Here is a 21,405-nt window from a genome sequence, read left to right on the forward strand (position 1 = left end):
TGAGGGGGTGAGGGGGAGAGAGAGATAGATAGATAGATAGAGACAGAGAGACAGACACAGAGAGAGGGAGAGAAACAGACACAGGGAGAGAGGGAGGGGAACCATAAACGGTTTCTTTTATCTGTATTTGGTGACAAAAATGCTTGTATTTTACAGGCAAGACAAGGGAATGAAAGGTCTCTTGAACCACAAATGCTTATTGGTGAAAACAAGAATTTTGTGATGCCTTCCCATTCAAATGGATACTTTTTTGAACCTTTATCATGTTCTTCACTGGGTATCAACAGAAAATATAGACATTATGATAAATATACAACACACTAACAATTCCTTGTACAAAACCAAGATCCAAATGTTAGTACAAGACATCTTCAATTATTTTTTGGCAAAATAAAAAAAAGCCTTAACCCAGTTCTTCAGTAAAACCCTTTCAACTGTGGGTTAGTAAAGGATTCTCTAATATTTCTAACAGCTGTTACATCTCTGTACTCTAGCTTCTAATATTTATTCATAATCTCCATGGTCTTTATTGTGAAATCATCCACTCTTAGCAATTGACACCAAGTTCAATACCAATTACACAATGCAATGTTGACTGCAATTCTATTTGCTGGACAATGGGATCCCCAAGATGTTGATGTTGCAGTCTTAGTGAAGGGAGTGTCTTCAAAAGTCACTGGGTCTTTCATGTCGGGCACAATTTATTCTCTACAACTAGATTTATTTATTTGGTTAGTTATTTATTTAGCGATACTGCGCGGAGTTGGCCCTTTGAGCCATGCCACTCCAGCAACCCCACAATACTGATTAACCCTAACCTAATCACGGGGCAACTTCCAATGACCATTTAATCTGCTTGGCATGTCTTTGGAAGCTGGGAGGACAGAACTAGACTGTAATAGTGCCGCACTAACCTCTACACTACCGTGACACCTGTCACAATGTCATGTGTGTTATCCACCCCTTGGTTGCCCAAGCCCAAATGCTTTTCTGGGTTTGAACCTGGGTAGTAGCTGGTGCTTTATTTTTGGATGTGTTGCAAATACAGTTAACCGCAGCATAATCAGCCAGGTACCCTGCTCCAGATCTTACAATTGTTGTTGCTCTCCGCATCCTGTGACGCATCGAGCAGCAATTGCTGTTCCGTTAACATTTGTCTTTTTTTTTTAAGAGCCAAGTTACTAGCTTGACGCTCAACCCAGCACAGACGGAAAGCATGCAAGGAGCCGGTGGGATTTGAACCCAGGACCACTCACCTCAAAGTTCAGAGCGGATGACACTACACCACTGGCCAACAAGATCTTACGATACTGGGCAGTAATTGATCCATGACGATTAGGCAGCCAAGGTTATAATGGTTAAATAGTTAACTGTTTCAGCAGCATTAAAGGATTGTCCACATCAGCTTAGGCTCATTTGTCACACTGTTCTCAGGCAGTCTCTGAGGTTCAAAGACGACTTGCTTAGCCTCCAGATTTTCCAACACTCCAGCTGTAATACTGAAGGCATGCTCCAGTATACTTACAAAACTGACATGTACACAATGTGGGAAATTGCCCAGATATATCCCATTCACAGAAAGCAAGGTAAATCCCATCCAACTATTTAACCAACTAATCAGTCTACTTTCAAACAAAGACATGGTGCAATAACCTTCGAAATTCCAACTAACAATTCTAAAGCAGTTTAATTTGCTGGCCCAGATCTTACGAAAATATGGATTTTGTGGATGTAAGGACCAGGGAGCAGTGGTTGCTATCAATAGATAGGAAAAACAAACCAATCCCGACTCATTATAAAATATCTTGAAAATATCTCACTTTGTTCAGTGAGGTCTGAATTAATTTTAGTGGTATACCAACCTATATATATCTTGCTTAGCAAAGTATAAATTCAGTTGAATAAATCTTTCAAAGTACAATGGCTTTTTAATGTATTTTTATATGTATTATTTAATCTAACTTGGTTACATTTGCATGTAACATTTTTTATAAAATATACTGTATAGAAGAAGAAGAAAGCCCTTAACTCTGAGTGGAGTCACTGGGATCCGTTGTGATGGCGTTTTTTTAGCAGGCTTTCCTGTTTTTACGAGGCCGAGTTGCTAGCTCGACGCTCAACCCAGCACGGATGGAAAACGCGCAAGGGAGCCGGCTGGATTCGAACTCGGGAGCCTTCGCTCCGAAGTCCGGTGCTGATGCCACTACACCACCAGCCGGCTAAAAATATACTGTATACTTCATAAAAATTGTCACATGCAGTCCTGTAAAATTTTTTATAAGGCTCATAAAAAGTCTGTCTGCTTTCATATGATTTGCTCTCTGTGACAACGCGCCAATCTGTTCTACAGGCAGGGATCCTTTGAAATGGTGATACCCAGCCATAGAAGGAGGAAACTGTACTTCAAGGTCTATAGGCTTTGTTAGGATGTTTAATAAGGCTATTTACTATTTCTAGAACTGACTGTGTACAAATCTGACTACCATACAACTCAGGTGGTTAGCTTTTAAAACTCATTAGATCCAGCGTGTACTGAGGTACAATACAGATGCATATTCCTTATTTTGTTGCAGCTGCACAAAGTATTTATTTTGTTTGCCATGTTGTAACTGTATTCCCAGAAATACACACTTCATAAGGCAAGCATTCTTCAATGTTTGTACCAAGACATGATATCCATTAAAAGCCTGACATTTTCCTTTTGTAAAAGGGAAAGCTTGCTATTTAGAGAAGTTGTGTAACCATTCTATAACCATGCAATGAGCCAACTCTTGGCAGGTCCATGAAAGACAGGCTTAAGTAATCAGAAACAGTGGTAGTCCACTCTAATAGTTCTATATTTCTTGCAGAGATGTAACAATAAGCAACCAAATAAAATGATTTCATATCTGGGCAACAGAACAAGTGTTAATCTGTATAGTTTTGCTCTACGCAATGCTAAGCAGAGAACTCTATTAGCATTACTGGAAAATTTCCAACATATGTTCTATATATGTATGAATTGAGGTAATAAACACAACTTCTCAAAAAAACATTGACAAAGACCTTCAGAAGACAAGAAAATACTTCAATTTTATCTCAATCAATTCATTATAACTGTTGAACTATGTCAGCCATGGGTTTGTTCCCTGATCCGGATAAGTAGAAGTGCCATAATTGTAATCAAGTAAGGAGAAGTATTTCTGCTAACAATCTAGTCTAAATTACCACTGTTCTACAGTGCACCTTCACTGTCAAAATGTAAAACAAGATTCACTATCCATGTTCCTAGACTAAGTATCACAACTTGAATTGCAACAACTGCATATGGAATATCACAGAGTATGTGATCTTTCTTTTTAAATATTCCCAATGATTTTGTGTTCAGTTTGTTAATCTTTCATGAATGTCCCTTCCTTAAAGTCATATTTCAGCGGTTCTGTTTCTTCTTCCCTATCGGGATAACTGAAGAAGTGCTAGGGGATAGACATTGGCAGTAGGTGACATTTGTTGGGGATGGGGAAGTATTAGGAAGTGGAGATCTTCAAGAAAATTAGCCTGTTTTCCCCTCACAAGGGGAAATATTTCTGAACATAGCCAGAATCGATTTCTGAACATAGCCAGAATCGCTTTGCCTTACCTCTAAACATTTTGCCTTCCTTTCATACCTTCACGCTCAACTCTTTAGCAACAGCTGATGATCAATGGTTGAGATTGTAAATGGTCCAACTCCCTGTTGTAGCCGAAGACTACTTGCCCAACAGAGGGACGAGACACTGCTCCTAAATGCTTGCAGTGTACAGCGGATCAAGTACAAGATGATCCTAATGTGAGTGAGATACAAGAGCAACTACAATGCAAGAGCTCATTTGCCAGCTGAATAGGGCATGTTCCACAAACCAATCAGCTAATTTCCACATGCAATGCGGAGAAAGTCTTACTGTTGAGAACCTATATCAGATTTCCTGGATCCATGGCTTTTTTCAAAGGATGATTTAAAGTGTTTAAAGATACTGAAACATTAAGCAATAAAACCAATATTAAACTGCAGAAATAAAATTGCTAAATGTAGCCCAGAGGATGTCTTAACTACATATTATAAGTTAGTCATAGAGATGTACAGCACAGAAAAAGGCACTTCGGCCCATCTAAACCATGCTGAAACCATTTACTTTTTTTAAAAAAAATTTAATTTATTTTTTATTGAAGTTTATCATCAAACATTTCCATAAGATGTATTTCAGATACTGTACATATATATCATACAATCCTATTTGTCATAAATCTCCACATAATAATTATCGGAGCTATACACTTATAGAAAGGAGAGGAGAGAAGGAACAATCGAAATAAGAAAACTATGTACAAAGTAGAGAGTGATCTTTTTTTTACAACATATTCATTGACTTATGAGAATAAAATCAGGCCTATGAGGTGTTATGTAGTTAAACCATCTTTCCCAGTATGAATCAAATTGTTCCAACTTATGATTAACAGATGCTGTTATCTTCTCCATTTTGTAGATGTCCATTGTAATTTCCATCCATACACTTAAAGTTGGGCTCTCCTGGGATAACCATTTCCTGGTAAGGGTCTTTTTTGTCTACTCCCATCAATCTGCACAGGGACCATAGCCATCCAAAACCCTAGCCATCATGTACCTATCCAAACTTCTCTTAAACATTGAAATCGAGCTCACATTCACCACTCAGGCAGGCAACTCATTCCACACTTCTCCAGCCTCTGAGTGAAGAAGTTTTCCCTCATGTTCCCCTTAGACTTTTCACCTTTCACCCTTAATGCATGATCTCCAGTTGTAGTCTCACCCAACTTCAGTGAAAAACCTGCTTGAATTTACCCCTCATAATTTTGCATACCTCTATCAAATCTCCTCTCACCTTTCTGGGTTCTAATGAATACAGTCCTAATCTATTCAATCTTATTACTCAGTTTCTCCAGACCCAGCAACATACTTGTAAATTTTCTCTGTACTCTTTCAACATTATTTACATCTTTCCTGACCAAAGCTGCACACTTGTACAATGGACTCAGGATGATCTCTTGACCTCACAATCTACCTAGTGAAGATCTTACACTTCTTTCTTTACTTGCACTGCACTTTCTCAGTAGCTTTTACACTCTATTCTGCATTCTTGTTTTACTTTGCTCTACCTGAATGCACTGTGTAATAATTTAATCAAAACAAGCTTTTCTCTGTATCTTCATACATGTTCAAGTTCAAGATTGTCATTCAACCATAAACATGAATGTAGCTGAATGAAACAGTGCTCCTCCAGGGCCAAGGTGCAAAACACTGTACATACAGTCACAACAGCACATACAGGCTCAAAAATATTATCAGCACAAGTCCCTGAGTGGCATGGCCTGAAGACTGACAGAACCATAGAACATTACAGCACAGAAACAGGCCCTTCGGCCCTTCTTGGCTGTGCCAAACCATTTTTCTGCCTAGTCCCACTGACCTGCTCCTGGACCATATCTCTCCATACCACTCTCATCTATATACCTGTCTAAGTTTTTCTTAAATGTGAAAAGTGAGCCTGCATTCACCACTTCATCTGGCAGCACATTCCACACTCCCACCACTCTCTGTGTGAAGAAGCCCACCCCCCAATGTTCCCTTTAATCTTTTCCCCCTTCACCCTTAACCCATGTCCTCTGGTTTTTTTCTCCCCTGGCCACAGTGGAAAAAGCCTGCTTGCATTCACTCTATCTATACCCATCATAATTTTATATACCTCTATCAAATCTCCCCTCATTCTTCTACGCTCCAGGGAATAAAGTCCTAACCTATTCAACCTTTCTCTGTAACTCAGTTTCTCAAGTCCCGGCAACATCTTTGTAAACCTTCTCTGCACTCTTTCAACCTTATTAATATCCTTCCTGTAATTCGGAGACCAAAACTGCACACAATACTCCAAATTCAGTCTCACCAATGTCTTATACAACCTCACCATTACGTTCCAACTCTTATACTCAATACTGATGGTGCATGGGATGCTGTCCTGGAGCCATGCTTCTGCAAGAACAAGTATGCAGCAGTTCCTCATTTCTCACTGGGCCAGCCGCAGACGAAGGATAATCCAGCTTGTCTCGTGCTGCATCAGTTGCAGAGGAAGGCAACACAGAGAGTGAACACTAGAGAACAGCATCAAAAGGAGAGCCAGCCTGAATATTTCAGTGCGCCCACTGTACCTCTGTCCATTCCCATATTCCCACTTCGCATCCAGCGCCTTCTCATCTGATGGCTGCAACAGGTGATGCCAGGGTATGAGGGCCTGGTCCGTGCAACAACCAAGGCGACGCAGCTTCCCTGCTGTCAATCTTTCCAATGAACTAAGCATTGGTATTTTGTATTACCAATGTCCAACAGGGTCTTGTGTTCACAAGGAAAACATTTAAGACACACATTTGCTCCATTTATTGGACCCGGAGAGGCTGCAGCGACCAAGCGCATGCCCATCTCACCGGAAGCTAATTTGACAACTATAAAACCAATACCAACAATACTCCAGTTCTCTTACACCTTTGGTTCAGTCATAAAGCGCTGGAGGCAGTCAAAAAGCCAATCTCTAATATTGGGGCTCTGAGTTATGAGAAAGGACTGACGAATATCAGGCATTTCAATCTAATAGATAAGTAATCCCACAGAAATAGGTAGGATATTGTTAAAAGGAAAGATATCAGAATGTTGCTACATGGAGAGATCTGGGTATCCATAAGCTAAAGTTTTATAAAGCATTGGTGAGGCCTCTCTTGGAGAAGTGTGGACAGTTCTGCTGACACTGGAGAGATCTCAGAGGAGGCTCACAAGAATGATTTTGGGAATGATAGGGTTATCGTATGAGGAGCATTTGATGGCTCTGGACCTGTACTCATTGAAATTCAGAAGAATGGGGGGGGGGGGGGGGGGGTGATCTCATTGGAACCTAACATGAAAGGCCTAGGTAGAGTGGATGTGGAAGAAGATGATTCCTGTAGTATAGTGGGGGAGTCTAGAACCAGAAAGCATAGCCTCGGAATAGAGGGATGTCCACTTAGAAAAGAGGAGTTTCTTTAGCCAGAGGGTGGTGAATCCATGGAATTCATTGCCACAGGTGGCAGTGGAGGCCAAGTCATTGGGTATACGTAAGGCAGTAGTTGATAGGTTCTTGATTAGTCAGGGGTTGAAAAGTTATGGGAAGAAATCAAGAGAATTGGATTGAGAGGAACAATGGATAAGCCATGATGAAATGGTGGAGCAGACTCATTTGGGCTAAATGGCCTAATTCTGCTTCCATTTCTTATGGTCCTATAGAACGTGGGAAGTAGAACCCGGCAAGCTTCGGCTCATCAAACCCTAGACTCAGGCTCCAGCTGGACATCAGTCCACGTTCTGGATCCCAGCACTGCCCGTAAGCCTAGCCCCATTCCAGACCCCAGTATTCCCATCCCAAGCACCAGCCACATAGCCAGCCTAACACAGCCAACTCTGCAAACAGGTGAATTCACAGATGGAATAAAGAGGATTCAGTGTATCAGTGTGTGAGCCAGATGCTGAAACTTAAGGGTTTCTAGAAAATTAGATACTGAATTAATGGAATTTAACTATGCTGTATTGCCAAATCTATAACACTAATACGGCCTTTACTGATGCAATAAACTGATCAATTATGTAAAATCAACAAAATGAAGAATATAATTTGTCTAACATGACATCAAATTTTAATTCATATTATTTTGTTCACACTGTGTCAGTGCAGAAAACTTTCAGATCCAATTTTCATAATCCAAATAGGACTGATTTCCAAATCTAATTTGGACAACAATCATAAACAACATAATCTTAAGTCTTGAGATTATTATTAGCTGATAAATATATTACAGTCATCTTTCTATATTTTAAAATTTTCTCAATTTTGTTCAAATAACAACATTTCAGAGTGAAAGGCCAACTAAGATTGTTTCCGATGTTGGGGAAGTCCAGAACGAGGGGTCACAGTTTAAGGATAAAGGGGAAGCCTTTTAGGACCGAGATGAGGAAAAACTTCTTCACACAGAGAGTGGTGAATCTGTGGAATTCTCTGCCACAGGAAACAGTTGAGGCCGGTTCATTGGCTATATTTAAGAGGAAGTTAGATATGGCCCTTGTGGCTAAAGGGATCAGGGGGCATGGAGAGAAAGCAGGTACAGGGTTCTGAGTTGGATGATCAGCCATGATCATACTGAATGGCGGTGCAGGCTCGAAGGGCCGAATGGCCTACTCCTGCACCTATTTTCTATGTTTTCTAAACTTTGCTTCCAACAATGTGGTAAGAGCTCGCACATATTAATGCTGAAACACATGGAATTCATACAAAAGATCAAGAACATAGTGTACTGGAATCAGTCATTACATCTGAAACAGCACTGTAGGGTAATTTATACTCTAACATAAATAAAGGCAGCACACACAAAATGCTGGTGGAACGCAGCAGGCCAGGCAGCACCTATAGCAAGAAGTACAGTCGACGTTTCAGGCCAAGACCCTACGTCAGGACTAACTGAAAGAAAAGATAGTAAGAGATTTGAAAGTGGGAGGAGGATCCGAAATGATAGAAGACAGGAGGGGGAAGGGATGAAGACAGGAGCTGGAAAGTTGATTAGCAAAAGGGATACAGAGCAGATTATTTTTCAAACAGTACCCATGAAAATGAGAAAGGTAGCCAATCTGTTCTCATCAGAGACTAGCATCATTGATAGTTTACACAAAGGTTCTGAGAGTCAATGGAGATGAGAGGGTAGATAGCAAATCGGAGCAAAGACCTGAGTCTTACCACTTGCTTGTTTAGATCACAATCATTCTAGCACCTTAACTCCATCCACAACAGGGAGGATGTCCCAGTAGCCAACCATTTTAATTCCACTCCTGCACAGCTGCTCTCAAGTTGGAGGAGCAAAATCTCATGTTGCATTTGGGTAGCCTCCAACCTGACAGCATGAACGTCAATTACTACAATTTCTGCTAATTTCTCCCCTTTCCTTTTCCATTCCCTATTTTGGCTGCCCTCTTGCCCCTTCTCTTCTCCTCAACTGCCTATCACCTCCCTCTAATGCCCCTCCTCCTCCGTTTTCTCGCATGGTCTACACTCCTCTCCTATCACATTCCTTCTTCTTCAGCCCTTTGCCTTTTCAAACTACTATCTCCCAACTTCTCACTTCATATCCCCCCACCCCCACCCACCTACCCCCTCACATGGCTTCACCTATCACCTTCCAGCTTACACTCCTTCCCCTCCCTCCACACTCTCATTTTTACTTCTTCCCCCCGCCCCCTTCTCGTCCTGGTGAAAGGAATCAGCCAACATGTCAACTCTTTAATCCTCTTCATAGATGCTGCCTGACCTGCTGAGCTCCTCCACCATTTTGTGTGTTACTCAGGATTTCCAGCATCTGCAGAATCTCTTGTGTGTCACAATCATTCAACACCAGTTTGATTAATTTGCCTTCATGCAAGTGTCAACTTGAAAACTTCTTCCCAGCTTGAGTCAGTGAATAGTTTCAAAATATGAATTTAACCAAATATGAACTAGCTCTTTCAGAGTCCATTTTCAGAAGATGTGCTTTCAAAAGAGGATGACTTCAGCTCCAATGTAGAAATAGTCCATACATGGAAACTCGGAGGACCGAGCAATGAGTAGCAATGAGCTTCCATTGGTCTCTGCCCAAGCACTGTCAGAAGGCATGGCTTCCAGCACAGTGTCATTAAAAATCAAAATATATGCAAACAGGGGACAAAAATCACCCCTTTTATTGGCGTGGGATCTTGACTGGACCTTCAGGCAGCTGCATCTTAAAACTAAGTACGGTGCACAGACTAGACATAGAGTAACTAATCTTCTCTGCTTACTGCCTACCAATCATCACAGCTTCAATATAACATAAGAAACAACTCCTACTGATAGAACACCCTTCCTAAATTCAGCTTTACCAACAGGAGTGGAAAATCGCTAACTACCAAACGGTAAAGATTAGAACATATAGCTGAAGTGTGCAGGCACAATGTCATGCTTGGATTCTGACCATACTAAGAAAGAGGAGTGTCAAGTCATTGGTATTTAAGAATTGCTACTGAATTCCACCAGAACCACAGCTTTACTTTCCAGAGAGCCAGCAGACTAGGAAAATGAAAAACAAATTGAAGCTTCTGCTTCTGATTGAACACCTATGCTCTGTCCGCCAGAGAAAGCAGGATCTCCCAGTGGCCACACACTTTAATTCCACATCCCATTCCCATTCTGATATGTCTATCCATGGCCTCCTCTACAGTCAAGATGAAGCCACATTCAAGTTAGAGGAACAACACCTTATATACCGGCTGGGTAGCCTCCAACCTGATGGCATGAACATTGACTTCTCTAACTTCCGTTAATGCCCCTCCTCCCCTTCTTACCCCATCCCTGATATATTTAGCTTTTTTCCCCCTCCTCCTTTTTTTTCTTTCTCTCTCCGCCCATCACTCTGCCTGTTCTCCATCTCTCTCTGGTGTTCCCCTCCCCCTTTCTTTCTCCTTAGGCCTCCTGTCCCATGATCCTTTCCCTTCTCTAGCTCTGTATCCCTTTTGCCCATCACCTTTCTGGCTCTCAGCTTCACCCCACACCCTCCGGTCTTCTTCTATCATTTCGCATTTTCCCCCTCTCCCCCTCCTACTTTCAAATCTCTTACTATCTTTCCTTTCAGTTAGTCCTGATGAAGGGTCTCGGCCCGAAACATTGACAGCGCTTCTCCCTATAGATGCTGCCTGGCCTGCTGCGTTCCACCAGCATTTTGTGTGTGTTGCTTGAAGCTTCTGCCTAGATGAATCCATTGACATGCCAGCAGATCACACAGTGGGATGACAAAGTGTGAGAACCAGCTCTTTTAACCACTCCGCTGACCAAACTCCACAATGAAAGCTGGGGGAGTGGCAGAATGGGGGGGGGGGGGGAGGGAGGGGTATTCGGAGGTCAAGACCAAGTTATTCAAAAAGAGAAAACTTTGGCCGTGCATTCAAGCTCTCAATTCCACAACTTATCAAACACTAAAGGTGAGATCAGATCAGCATCAGTGTTTAGAGTCAACACAGTAACAGGACCCTTAGCCTACATAGTCCACGCCAAACTATTAATCTGCCCTGTCCCATCGACCTGCAAATTGGCATAAGTTGTTTTTGACATTTCAAGGAACTGTAGGGAAAGCAATAGATGGACCATGTCCCTAGAGAAAGTGATAGAGATAAATTTCCCTATATATAATATAGATTGGGATTTGATGTTCTAGCTGTGTGGGCAATCAGTTAGATTTTGTGCGAGGGTGGGGTTAGGGTTTGATGATCCAGCTGTCATTTTTCATGTGGGTGATCTGTTAGTTTTTTTTGTGTGGGGGAGGGTGTGTGTTTGGGATTTGCAAGTTTTGTTGACATCTTTTCTTTCAACAACTGCTGTATTTCTTGGCTATCTGGAAAAGAGGGATATCAGAGTTGTAGTGTACGTGCATAAGTTGACTATGAAAATGAACCTTTGGTGTGTTGCCTATAAAATAAGCCTCTGAGCATTTTATTGGTTGACAGTTATTCTAATCTACTGTTTAGTTTGCCTTACAGAAGACAACAGGGAAGCACAGGGATATCTACAAGATAACAGAAAGGCTTCATCATCTACAGCTTGGATTGCATGGTAAAATGTTGGCATTTTCCAGCACGTTGCAGAGTCATTTTAGGATCTCTACACAAAATGTGGAAAGTCTTAAATAGTAGTCTGCGGTTCACTGTTCTTTGAAGCTGGAGTCCTCATGGAGCTCAGTAAGGAAACAAAAACACCCTGGCCCAGACTGGACAGTGCAAAGACTGCTTTATCATTCATTCACGAGGAAATTCAAGCAACACACACAAAATGCTGGTGGAACGCAGCAGGCCAGGCAGCCTCTATAGGATGCTGCACTGTGCTTCTTCCTATAGATAGATAGATAGATAGATAGATACTTTATTCATCCCCATGGGGAAATTCAACTTTTTTCCAATGTCCCATACACTTGTTGTAGCAAAACTAATTACATACAATACTTAACTCAGTAAAAAATATGATATGCATCTAAATCACTATCTCAAAAAGCATTAATAATAGCTTTTAAAAAGTTCTTAAGTCCTGGCGGTTGAATTGTAAAGCCTAATGGCATTGGGGAGTATTGACCTCTTCATGCTGCCTGGCCTGCTGCATTCCACCAGCATTTTGTGTGTGTTGTTTATCATTCACTCAATGGGTTTGGGGGGGGGGGGCGGGGGAATGGCGTCAGAGGACTAAGACAAAGGTTGGTTAATTTAGAAATTTGCAAGTACTTTCGAATGTTTCTTAAATGTTTAGAATGGTTCTTTCCAGTTATTACAGATTTTAGAAATATTCTCAATATCTTCTGAAACTTACTAGCGTCAAATACATTCAATGGTTTCACACATAAGCTAGATAAATGTGAATTTTTTCCTTCTTTTTTTCTGTACCTTCACCCCACAAATACTCTTCCTCCCCCCTCTCCAACCACCTGTGATCCTTCTCAGTCACAAAGACTCTATTTCCTAACAATAAGAAACACATGCAGACTCCATACTCCAAGCTGCCACTCTAAGGATCGGTCCTGATACAGGGTCTTGGCCCAAAATGTTGATCATCCCTCTGTCTCCACAGATGCTGCCTGACGCACTGTTTCTTTTTCAATCTAGATGGAGGGCTATGGTCCAGGTACAGGTTGGTGGAACTAGGCAGAGCAACGGTTCAGCACAGACAAGAGAGGCTGAAGGGCCTGTGTCTGTGCTGTAAAGCTCTATGACTCTATCACTATGACTAAGCCAGCACCAGTAGTCTATAGTGTCTTTTAGGGATAAACTTATTTGGTGATCTGTATTGAGCACACTGACTGCAAATCTGGGTTTAACTACCCACAAAACTTACTGTGAAGTTTGATATTTGGGTTTAATTCAAACCTCCAAATGAACGTAATCTAGGGACTGGTGAAAGGAGTGACGAGTGAGGCTGACCCAGAGACTCCTTCAACTAAAGGGGGAAAAAAAACCTCATGGGAGCTTGTGTATCCTAAAGGCGCACAACTCTCTGTCCCCTGAGCAACTTTGTAACCAAAAAAATCCACAGATCCCAGCAGAGAACCTTAGTTGCTTTGCAAGCAACAACTAAATGGTGTGGAGCACCAGGAGAATCATGAGGCAGTTGGTCCCGAATGATGATCACAGACTCATTATGATCACTGAAATGTTCCCACCACTTTAAAGTAACTTCAATCACAGCTCCTCCACTCTAACTTGCTCAGAGAAGGGGTTCCTAACCTGGGGTCCATAGACCCCCTTGCTTGACGGTATTGGTGCATGACCTTCCTTATATTGCTTCCTTATTCTTGTAAGAGCAATTGCCAAAAGCATTTAAATTAGCATAAGAACAACTTTGCTTGCAGTATGATGAAACACAATGTGGTACAGGAAAATGAAGTTGAAGTATTTAAATTGCCAAAAAAATCAAAAACAATGGTAACAGTGACTGTAAGGACTGGCTTAGCAAAAATGTCCATCATTCTCCATGTGGTAAGTCTACTTTAAATGTACCTACAGTATCAAGTTACATTTTTTAATAATGAAGCCTTATTTTCAAATTGCGAAACAGAAAAGTAGCTTGAGGCAGGGAGCTTCACAGTTAATATCTGAGTTAGCATCTCAGAATAGTACATCTCCAATTACATCTAACTGAGGACTCATCCGAATGAAATATCCATCTTATTCATGGATTTACAAAGGTCTGTTGCGCCTTACTAGATTATTAATTAATTGTGGTCGAAGCAAACAGCAGCCCTAGCCATTGTCTAGAGGAAGTACATTGGAGCATGGTGCTGTGAGCAGAGAGACAGGAAAACGACAGATAAACAACTCCTTTAAAACTATAAGCGCAATCCTTCTATCGCAGATAAGCAAGGGAAACAACTGCTAGGCAGTGCAGGCCTACAATTGAACTGTTGTTTCCAAGACAAAAAGTTGGCCCGTCAACCACTCCTTCAGCATTCACAAATCACAGTCACCTCACTTGCTCCCCTGAGGAGAATTCTTGACGTTTCCCTCTGCCCAATCATAATTAAATATTTGATCTGCACTGTGCAAAAGTCTTAGGGACATATATACGAGCGACTAGGCTGCCTAAGACTTTTGCACAGTGCTGTATTTGTCAACGTGGAACGGAGCGCGAGTTTGTAAATCTGACGGGAGCAAAGGATGTTGGGAATGGCGAGGGTGGAGTGCTGCATGAGGGGTACGAGTCAGGTGGCAGAGAAGGACAGCCCTGAAACACCAGGCGAGGTCATTTGATTCCAAACAATTGGTTTATTGATCATTACAGAATGCGCTTCTGGTACATCCCGCTCCCTCCCCTTTCATTCCCCTTTTCCCAACCATGATTCCCCTTCTCCCTGCCCTCTTTCCATTCTCAGTCCACAATAGAGACCCATTATCAGAATCAGGTTTATCATCACTCACATATGTAATGATTTTGTTTGCAACAGCAGTAGTACAGTGCAATTCAAAAAATTACTACAGTACTGTGCAAAATTCTTTGGCACCCTAGCTATATACATGTGCCTAAAGCTTTTGCACAGTACTATAAATTCCAGAATATCGCAATCAAGAAGAAAAACCTTCAAGTTCTAGAAATCTAATGTCAATTACTCACTATCTGCCTTTTACCATCTGATCTATTAACCTTTTCTCTATGCATTTTAAAGTAACTGACCTATTGTGCATCCTCAAGTGAATTTCTCAACAGTCTACATTCTTGTGTATTAACATTCTTGCAGCTTTCCATCCTGTTCCTGTCCAAATATTTTTGCAGCTCTTTTGAAAATATCTCAATCATTTCCAAATTTAAAAATTTGAAGGACAATAAGAGTGAAAGAGTATCAAAAGAGTGAACTGTTTTCCTGATCCCAAATCCACTCAATTGTTTACTCAGATCACAAAAGATCAATACTTTATGTATTTTTTCTGAAAAGAAATAAAATGTGAATAAAATCATAACAACATAATTTTCCTTTATCACCTGATAAAAGCAGCTGATTAAAATTAACCCTTTTTCATGATAACCTCTTTCCCTTTTCCAGGTAACGTAAAAGACGTAAGTTCAGCTTTCATACCTCAAATTCTTTCACCTTTTCCATTGTGATTAGTTGTCGAGATGTATGAGTTGTAAGAGGCTGTTCACAGTTACTAATAAGCTTCAGGCAAGGATGTTGAGGGATAACATCTTCAGAGTAGCTGAAATAAAGATAAAACAGGCAAATGTGAAACATAGTCTAAGGAATGACAACTCTCAAACTGACATCGTTGAGGCCCGTTTATTCCATGGCCCGTACCTTGTATTTGTATACGTTAGCAGGAAGACAACTCATGTAGGTGGGATCAAACAATGCAGCATCCAAACGGCACAGAGCAAAATCATTTCCACAAGGCCATAACTTTAAATGAGTATTCCACTGTGAAAATCCAGCTTCTCCTATTAAGGCATTAGTGCATTGAAAGCACAACCTGTGAACCCTGGTGTCATCTTATTTTCCATTTACATGCTGTAGTTAATTATACATGGTGGCGCAGTGGTTAGCCCAATGCTCTACTGTACCAACAACCTGGGTTCAATTCCCGCCGCTGTCTGTAAGGAGTTTGTACGTTCTCTCTGTGACCGTGTGGGTTTCCTCCCACAGTCCAAAGACATACCGGTTGGTAGGTTAATAGATCATTGTAAATTGTCCTATGATTAGACTAGGGCTAAATTGGGGTTTGCTAGCCGGCACAGCTCGAAGGGCCAGAAAGGCCTATTCCACACTAAACAAATAAATAATCATGCAACTCCTGATTAAATTGTGTACTAAAAGTGGCATGATAGAGAATATTACTTTTTCCTCCTCATCTGTATTTATTTCTGGTCATAAATGTGTGGTGTTTTCTAAACAAGATTACCAAGACATTTGTATTATATTGTATGCTGCACTTGTGTAAAACTTCCGTGAGGTGATATTTGGCATATTTATCTGCAGTCTGGGTCATCAAACTGTAGAAAGTGTGTAGAACAGATAATATATTGGTGATCTCAGGAAAGGGAGGACCAGCACTTCTTTGGCAGTCACTTTGACACAGTACATCCTGCATTGAGTGCTCAAGGAATTACAGGGCAGTTTTAAATCGTTTTAATTGCCAGAGATATCTGCCTGTGCTAAGTCTTACATTTTTGCCAATATAAATTTCTAACTTATGAAATGAATTTTATGAATTAGATAAACATTATTATTTGAAAGCTATATCCCCATGAAGATCATAGTCTCGTTGTAAAACCTTCCAAACCAAGTTAATGGAAAAGTTTTCTCAATTTCTTTTCATTATAGGGATGTACCATCAAATAAATTTTGCTTTGGAGTTTCCTTCCAACCGTTTTAAGTGACTGTTAGGATATATTCTGTATTTGGGCTATATAGCAAAATATTGACTTCAGCAACAAATCTTTAGGCCTGAACATGGATGGCAGATTAAATTTTAAATGCAGCTCTGGACAATGTGCTCTGAGAGCTGTGAACAGCAGATAATTGAAAAATCCAACAATGCTGATTATTTGACAATGCTGATCTAATACTGAGATGGAAACAAAAGAATAGAATACAATTATTAATGGATCAGTGTCCCAAATTTCCCAGAGGTGTGTCACACATCACTGTTGTAGATATGGAATCACACTGATCGTAACTACTGATAGTACATGGTTTGTCACCTTTGTGGTAAAAACAGCTACGTGAGAGGGATAAAGAGATGATCCTCCAACACTGTGATTTATCTGCATTGAAGACACTGTAACCTCCAGACACCAATGGCAGAAAGAACTATTGCAATCTATGAAAAATATTCTTGTTTAAGAATGAAGTGGCCGATCATATATGGCATTTACACATAATCTTTGAATCTATAGAATACATTGCAACACAAAGATTTACTCCGTGCACCATCTGCAATTAAATCATAACTACAATAACTTTTTTTTATTAAGCGCTCGCTTAGCATGCGAGAGGTAGTGAGATCAATGTTCACATTCTCCACGGACATTTTGTATTCAGAGGAACTCATCTCATCAAATCCCTGCGAAGCTTGGAATGCTCAAAAGATGTGGCTGGTTCGAATCCGGCTCGAGGGATCAGGACTTCTTCTACTGCGCCCATCAACAATTTCATACCATAGAGCTTAACTACAATAATTATAGAATTTATGGACAGTCCGTAGAGACTTTCAGCTGGGTGGACTGGAGCAATGTGTGGTTAAGTGCCTTGCTCAAGGACACAACACGCTGCCTCGGCTGGGGCTTGAACTCATGACCTTCAGTTCGCTAGTCCAGTTCTCAGCAAAATTTGAACCCAGAGCATCTTCTGTCGCACGCAGCGCAGTAGCATAGTGGTTAGCATACCACCTTACAGTACCTGCGGCCCAGGGTTCAATTCCCGCTGCTGCTTGCAAGGAGTTTGTACGTTCTCCTTGTGACTGTGTGGGTTTCCTACAGGTGCCCTGGTTTCCTCCCACTGTCTAAAGACATACCAGTTGGTAGGTTAATTGTTCATTGTAAATTAAACCATGATTAGACTAGGATTTAATTGGAGGATTGTTGGGCAGGGTGGCTTGAAGGGTCACAAGGGCCTATTTGGTGCTGTATCTCAATAAATAAATAAACCTTATAGTTCTGAGTGATTTCCCCTAACATGCCTTTTTACATGAATTACGGAACGTCGACAGCACTTCTTCTTATAGATGCTGCCTAGCCTGCTGTGTTCTACCAGCATTTTGTGTGTGTTGTTGGGTGCATAAGTCAATGCTGCTGATTTAGCTGAATTATTGGTTTGCAGCACCCCCATCTGGCATTATTTAAGAACTACACAATATCTGGAAGTTACAATGTAAAATCTATTGCCCTTGTTAAAGAATCAGAATCAGGTTTATTATCACTGACATATGTCATGGTATTTGCCATTTTGTTGCAGCAGTTCAGTGCAAGACATAAAAATGATTGCTGCAATAAAATAAATAAATATTGCAAAAGAGGAACAGAGAGGTCACTTTCATGAAATCTGAAAGCTCAGTTACTAATTACGCATAGACTACCTACCCGCCTGCATCATCAGTTCACTCTTGTCCCATTTTTATAAGACCATGAGACACAGGAGCAGAACTAGGCGAATAGAAACAGTGCGGTTCCCACATCAAGCCACAAACCTGGAGTGGAAACAAATGATCCTCAATCCTGACAGACAGCTTACAAAAGCCTCACTCAGCTCAAGCATAAAAAAAGGGAAACAAATTACTTCAATTTTCAAAGAAGAGGATGTATAAATGAAGCCCAAGTATATAAAAGCACCAATTGCTATAGACAGGAGTATGATAAAAACAACCATTTTAAAAAATTATATAAAGGAACACAAATACAAAACCAAAGAGTTGGAAGAGAATGGTTACATACAATCAGGGGTCAGTCAGAGTAATGCATCTAATTTTGCTCAAGCCAAGCAAAAGAATATTAAAGTCCTGGGAAGAGTGCCACATTGATAAGATGATATCTCTATAATAAAACAAAAGTTTTTATACACAAGAACAAAGGAGTTTAATATATACCAAACTAATTACAAAAAGAGACTGAGAAGGATAAATAGTTAAAGATCATTTTACCATTTAATGAATCAGTAACAGGGGACCTAAACTACTAGACAGGTATATGGAGGAATTTAAGGTGGGGGGTTATATGGGAGGCAGGGTTTAAGGGTCGGCACAACATTGTGGGCTGAAGGGCCTGTACTGTGCTGTACTGTTCTATGTTCCATGTAAACTTTCAGAGCGAGATTTACTCTGTCCTCTATCTAGTACACATTCAAATTTTGCTAAAATGTATGAGTTGAAATGCCTTATATTAAAATATTCAAAAAATATCCTATTAACAATTGCTATGCTGCCTGCTCAATTTCCAAACTAGTTTGCAGACAGCTACCAAATTGTGGATGAGCGTCTTTTAAAATGGAGACTTTAAGCAGAACTTTTTTTTTTAATTTGTGATCCTTCAAGCCAGTGGGAAAATGTGAGCTGCATTGGGTTATATTTTGTGTGTACGACCGCCAGGCTGATTGGTATTTCTCTGCCCATAAGCTTCAAATACTGTTTATCTCTTTGATTCTATTACTTCAGCCAGGTATTCATGATGCTCTACTCACGCAGCTCCTGGATACGCACTTCACTGCACGCAAATAATTCCAAAATAAATTCTAAACTAAATTTTATACAGAATTTTCAAATGAATATAAACAACACCCCAATAATAAGAGGACTTAAAGTTGATGGGAATTACGTACTAACATAGAGAACAGGAATTAAAGTAACGAAAGAGGATGTATTTCTGGACATTGCACATGATAAAAAGTATTGCATGAGATGAACTTACAAGTATCTCAATCCATTAGCTGTTCAATGAGATACACTAAAAAGCAAACTTATTATGGGGCATGCTTGAGCAAAGCACAATGTTACACATGAGCAAAACATGCTGCCGTTGAGCAGTATTATCTGCAGCTTAAAGGAATTTTATTAAATTAAGATTTTATGATATATTTCATTCTATGAAACCAAATCATTACTTCCAACGTTTAGTACGTGTTTGTTTTCAAAAGGAAAAGACCGTTTAAATGAGGTTCTTTTCTCAGTGCAAACAAATGTAAGAACTTTGCACACTGCGCCACATGGAACAGAAACACTAGAAGCAGATAACATCCTGAAGATTTGAATAACATTCCCATATTACAATAATATGAGCAGTTCACCTTACTTGTGAAATGCTTCTGATAACACAGTTGTTACAATACCACGTGTGAGACCATTCCTGTGAACAGCATTGCAAAAAACAGCCCACTGAGTATTTGGAATGTACCAAAATTCAACCAACCCACTCACCAGGTTCTGATTCACTTGCCCCACCTCTGACAAGATCTGCCAATACCTTGTTATATTCATCAGTCACTTTATAACCCAAAGAACCGGTGTAAAAGCAAGCCAGCCTTGAAGGCAGGGTACTGTCAATGGAGGTTAATTGGGTAGTTGTATTCCATTTTGTGCAGATTTTTTCAAGTTATGCCATACGGGTCACAAGGGAAAGGAAAAGTGCCTTGGTGTTGTAAGATTTCATCTATGATATTGAATTCATCCAAGGCTCTACTTCAATAGGGCATGAAGTGCAGATATTTCAACTGTGTAATGTTACCTCTCCTCCCAACTAGCAACCTAACAAAAATAATTCACCTTGCATTAACTTGATTTTCTATATTTAACTGAAACATAGTGTCAATATGATAAAACATCGAATCATTCCCTTTGTGGGGGAATGGTTCGATGGTATAAATTCCTAAACAGAATTTCAAAACTGTGACCACAGACCTTGGATGGCAGGATTGATTTCTCTCTCCACCAAAGGAGGTGTAAGGTGCTCCTTCCCTCCGCTAGCCTGCAGGTCACCCCCGGGCAAGGTGCAGCACCTGCTGAGCACCCCTGCACCCCCACCTTCCACCCCCCCCCCCCAAAATCAGGGTCACGTGAAGCCATGATATCAGGTCGTACGAGCAGCTGGTGCAAACCACGAGTCCTGGTTATGTGACCGCTGACATCAAGCAGACAGTCTCTGAAGGGTATTGATAATGGCTGGGGTCACCCAGCTTGTGAAGACACTGCCCAGAAGAAGTCAATGGCAAACCACTTCTGTAGAAAAATTTGCCAAGAACAACCATGCTCAAAAGACCATGATCGCCCACGTCATATGACACAGCAGGCAATGATGACGATGAATCACAGCCCGCTTCAATGTGTCTTTCTTGGATTGGACTGCTTTTCGACATGTATCTCTTCAACAAGTAGGAGTTTTTTCTATTAAAAAATCAAAGGAGAAACTTCTGACAAAACAAAAATAACAGAAGAATATATTTTACATTCTTAGTCCAAGGAAGTGTCATTTATAATTTAAAATATAGCTTGCTCCATGAGATAAATATATGTAATAAACCAATTCATAAAATATCAAATACGTGGCTAAGACCAGACTTCTTTTTACGGGTTCCTGTAAAGTTCAAATATAAGATGGTATAATTTTCATTAAGGACAAAAATAAATTGATATATACTCAAGTTTATACACAGGTAGCCAGTATACTAGCCGACCATTCATGACCAGGTTTTCTGCAGCCAAGTTGAGTAGGTCAATAAAAATATCACTCAGATGATAATTCATGGAGACTGGAACATGACTTTCAATACTGAAAGACAAAAAACAAACAATTCCAATCAATCACTTTTCAGGTGACACACCAACTTTAT

At 40.5% G+C, this 21,405-nt stretch overlaps 1 protein-coding gene across 3 annotated transcripts in view; it reads right to left on the reverse strand.

Annotated features, from left to right (window-relative positions):
* trmt11 (tRNA methyltransferase 11 homolog) overlaps positions 1–21,405 on the reverse strand; it is a 79,003-nt gene that overhangs the window by 14,943 nt on the left and 42,655 nt on the right. For all 3 annotated transcript variants that reach the window (XM_073057345.1, XM_073057344.1, XM_073057347.1), the window contains 2 exons: positions 21,213–21,344; positions 15,172–15,292 (listed from right to left, as the gene is read on the reverse strand). In XM_073057345.1, coding sequence (XP_072913446.1) covers positions 15,172–15,292; positions 21,213–21,344 — 253 coding nt within the window. The remainder of the gene's footprint in view (positions 1–15,171; positions 15,293–21,212; positions 21,345–21,405) is intronic.

This window comes from Hemitrygon akajei, chromosome 9, assembly GCF_048418815.1.
Source record: "Hemitrygon akajei chromosome 9, sHemAka1.3, whole genome shotgun sequence".
NCBI classification, from domain to species: Eukaryota; Metazoa; Chordata; class Chondrichthyes; order Myliobatiformes; family Dasyatidae; genus Hemitrygon; species Hemitrygon akajei.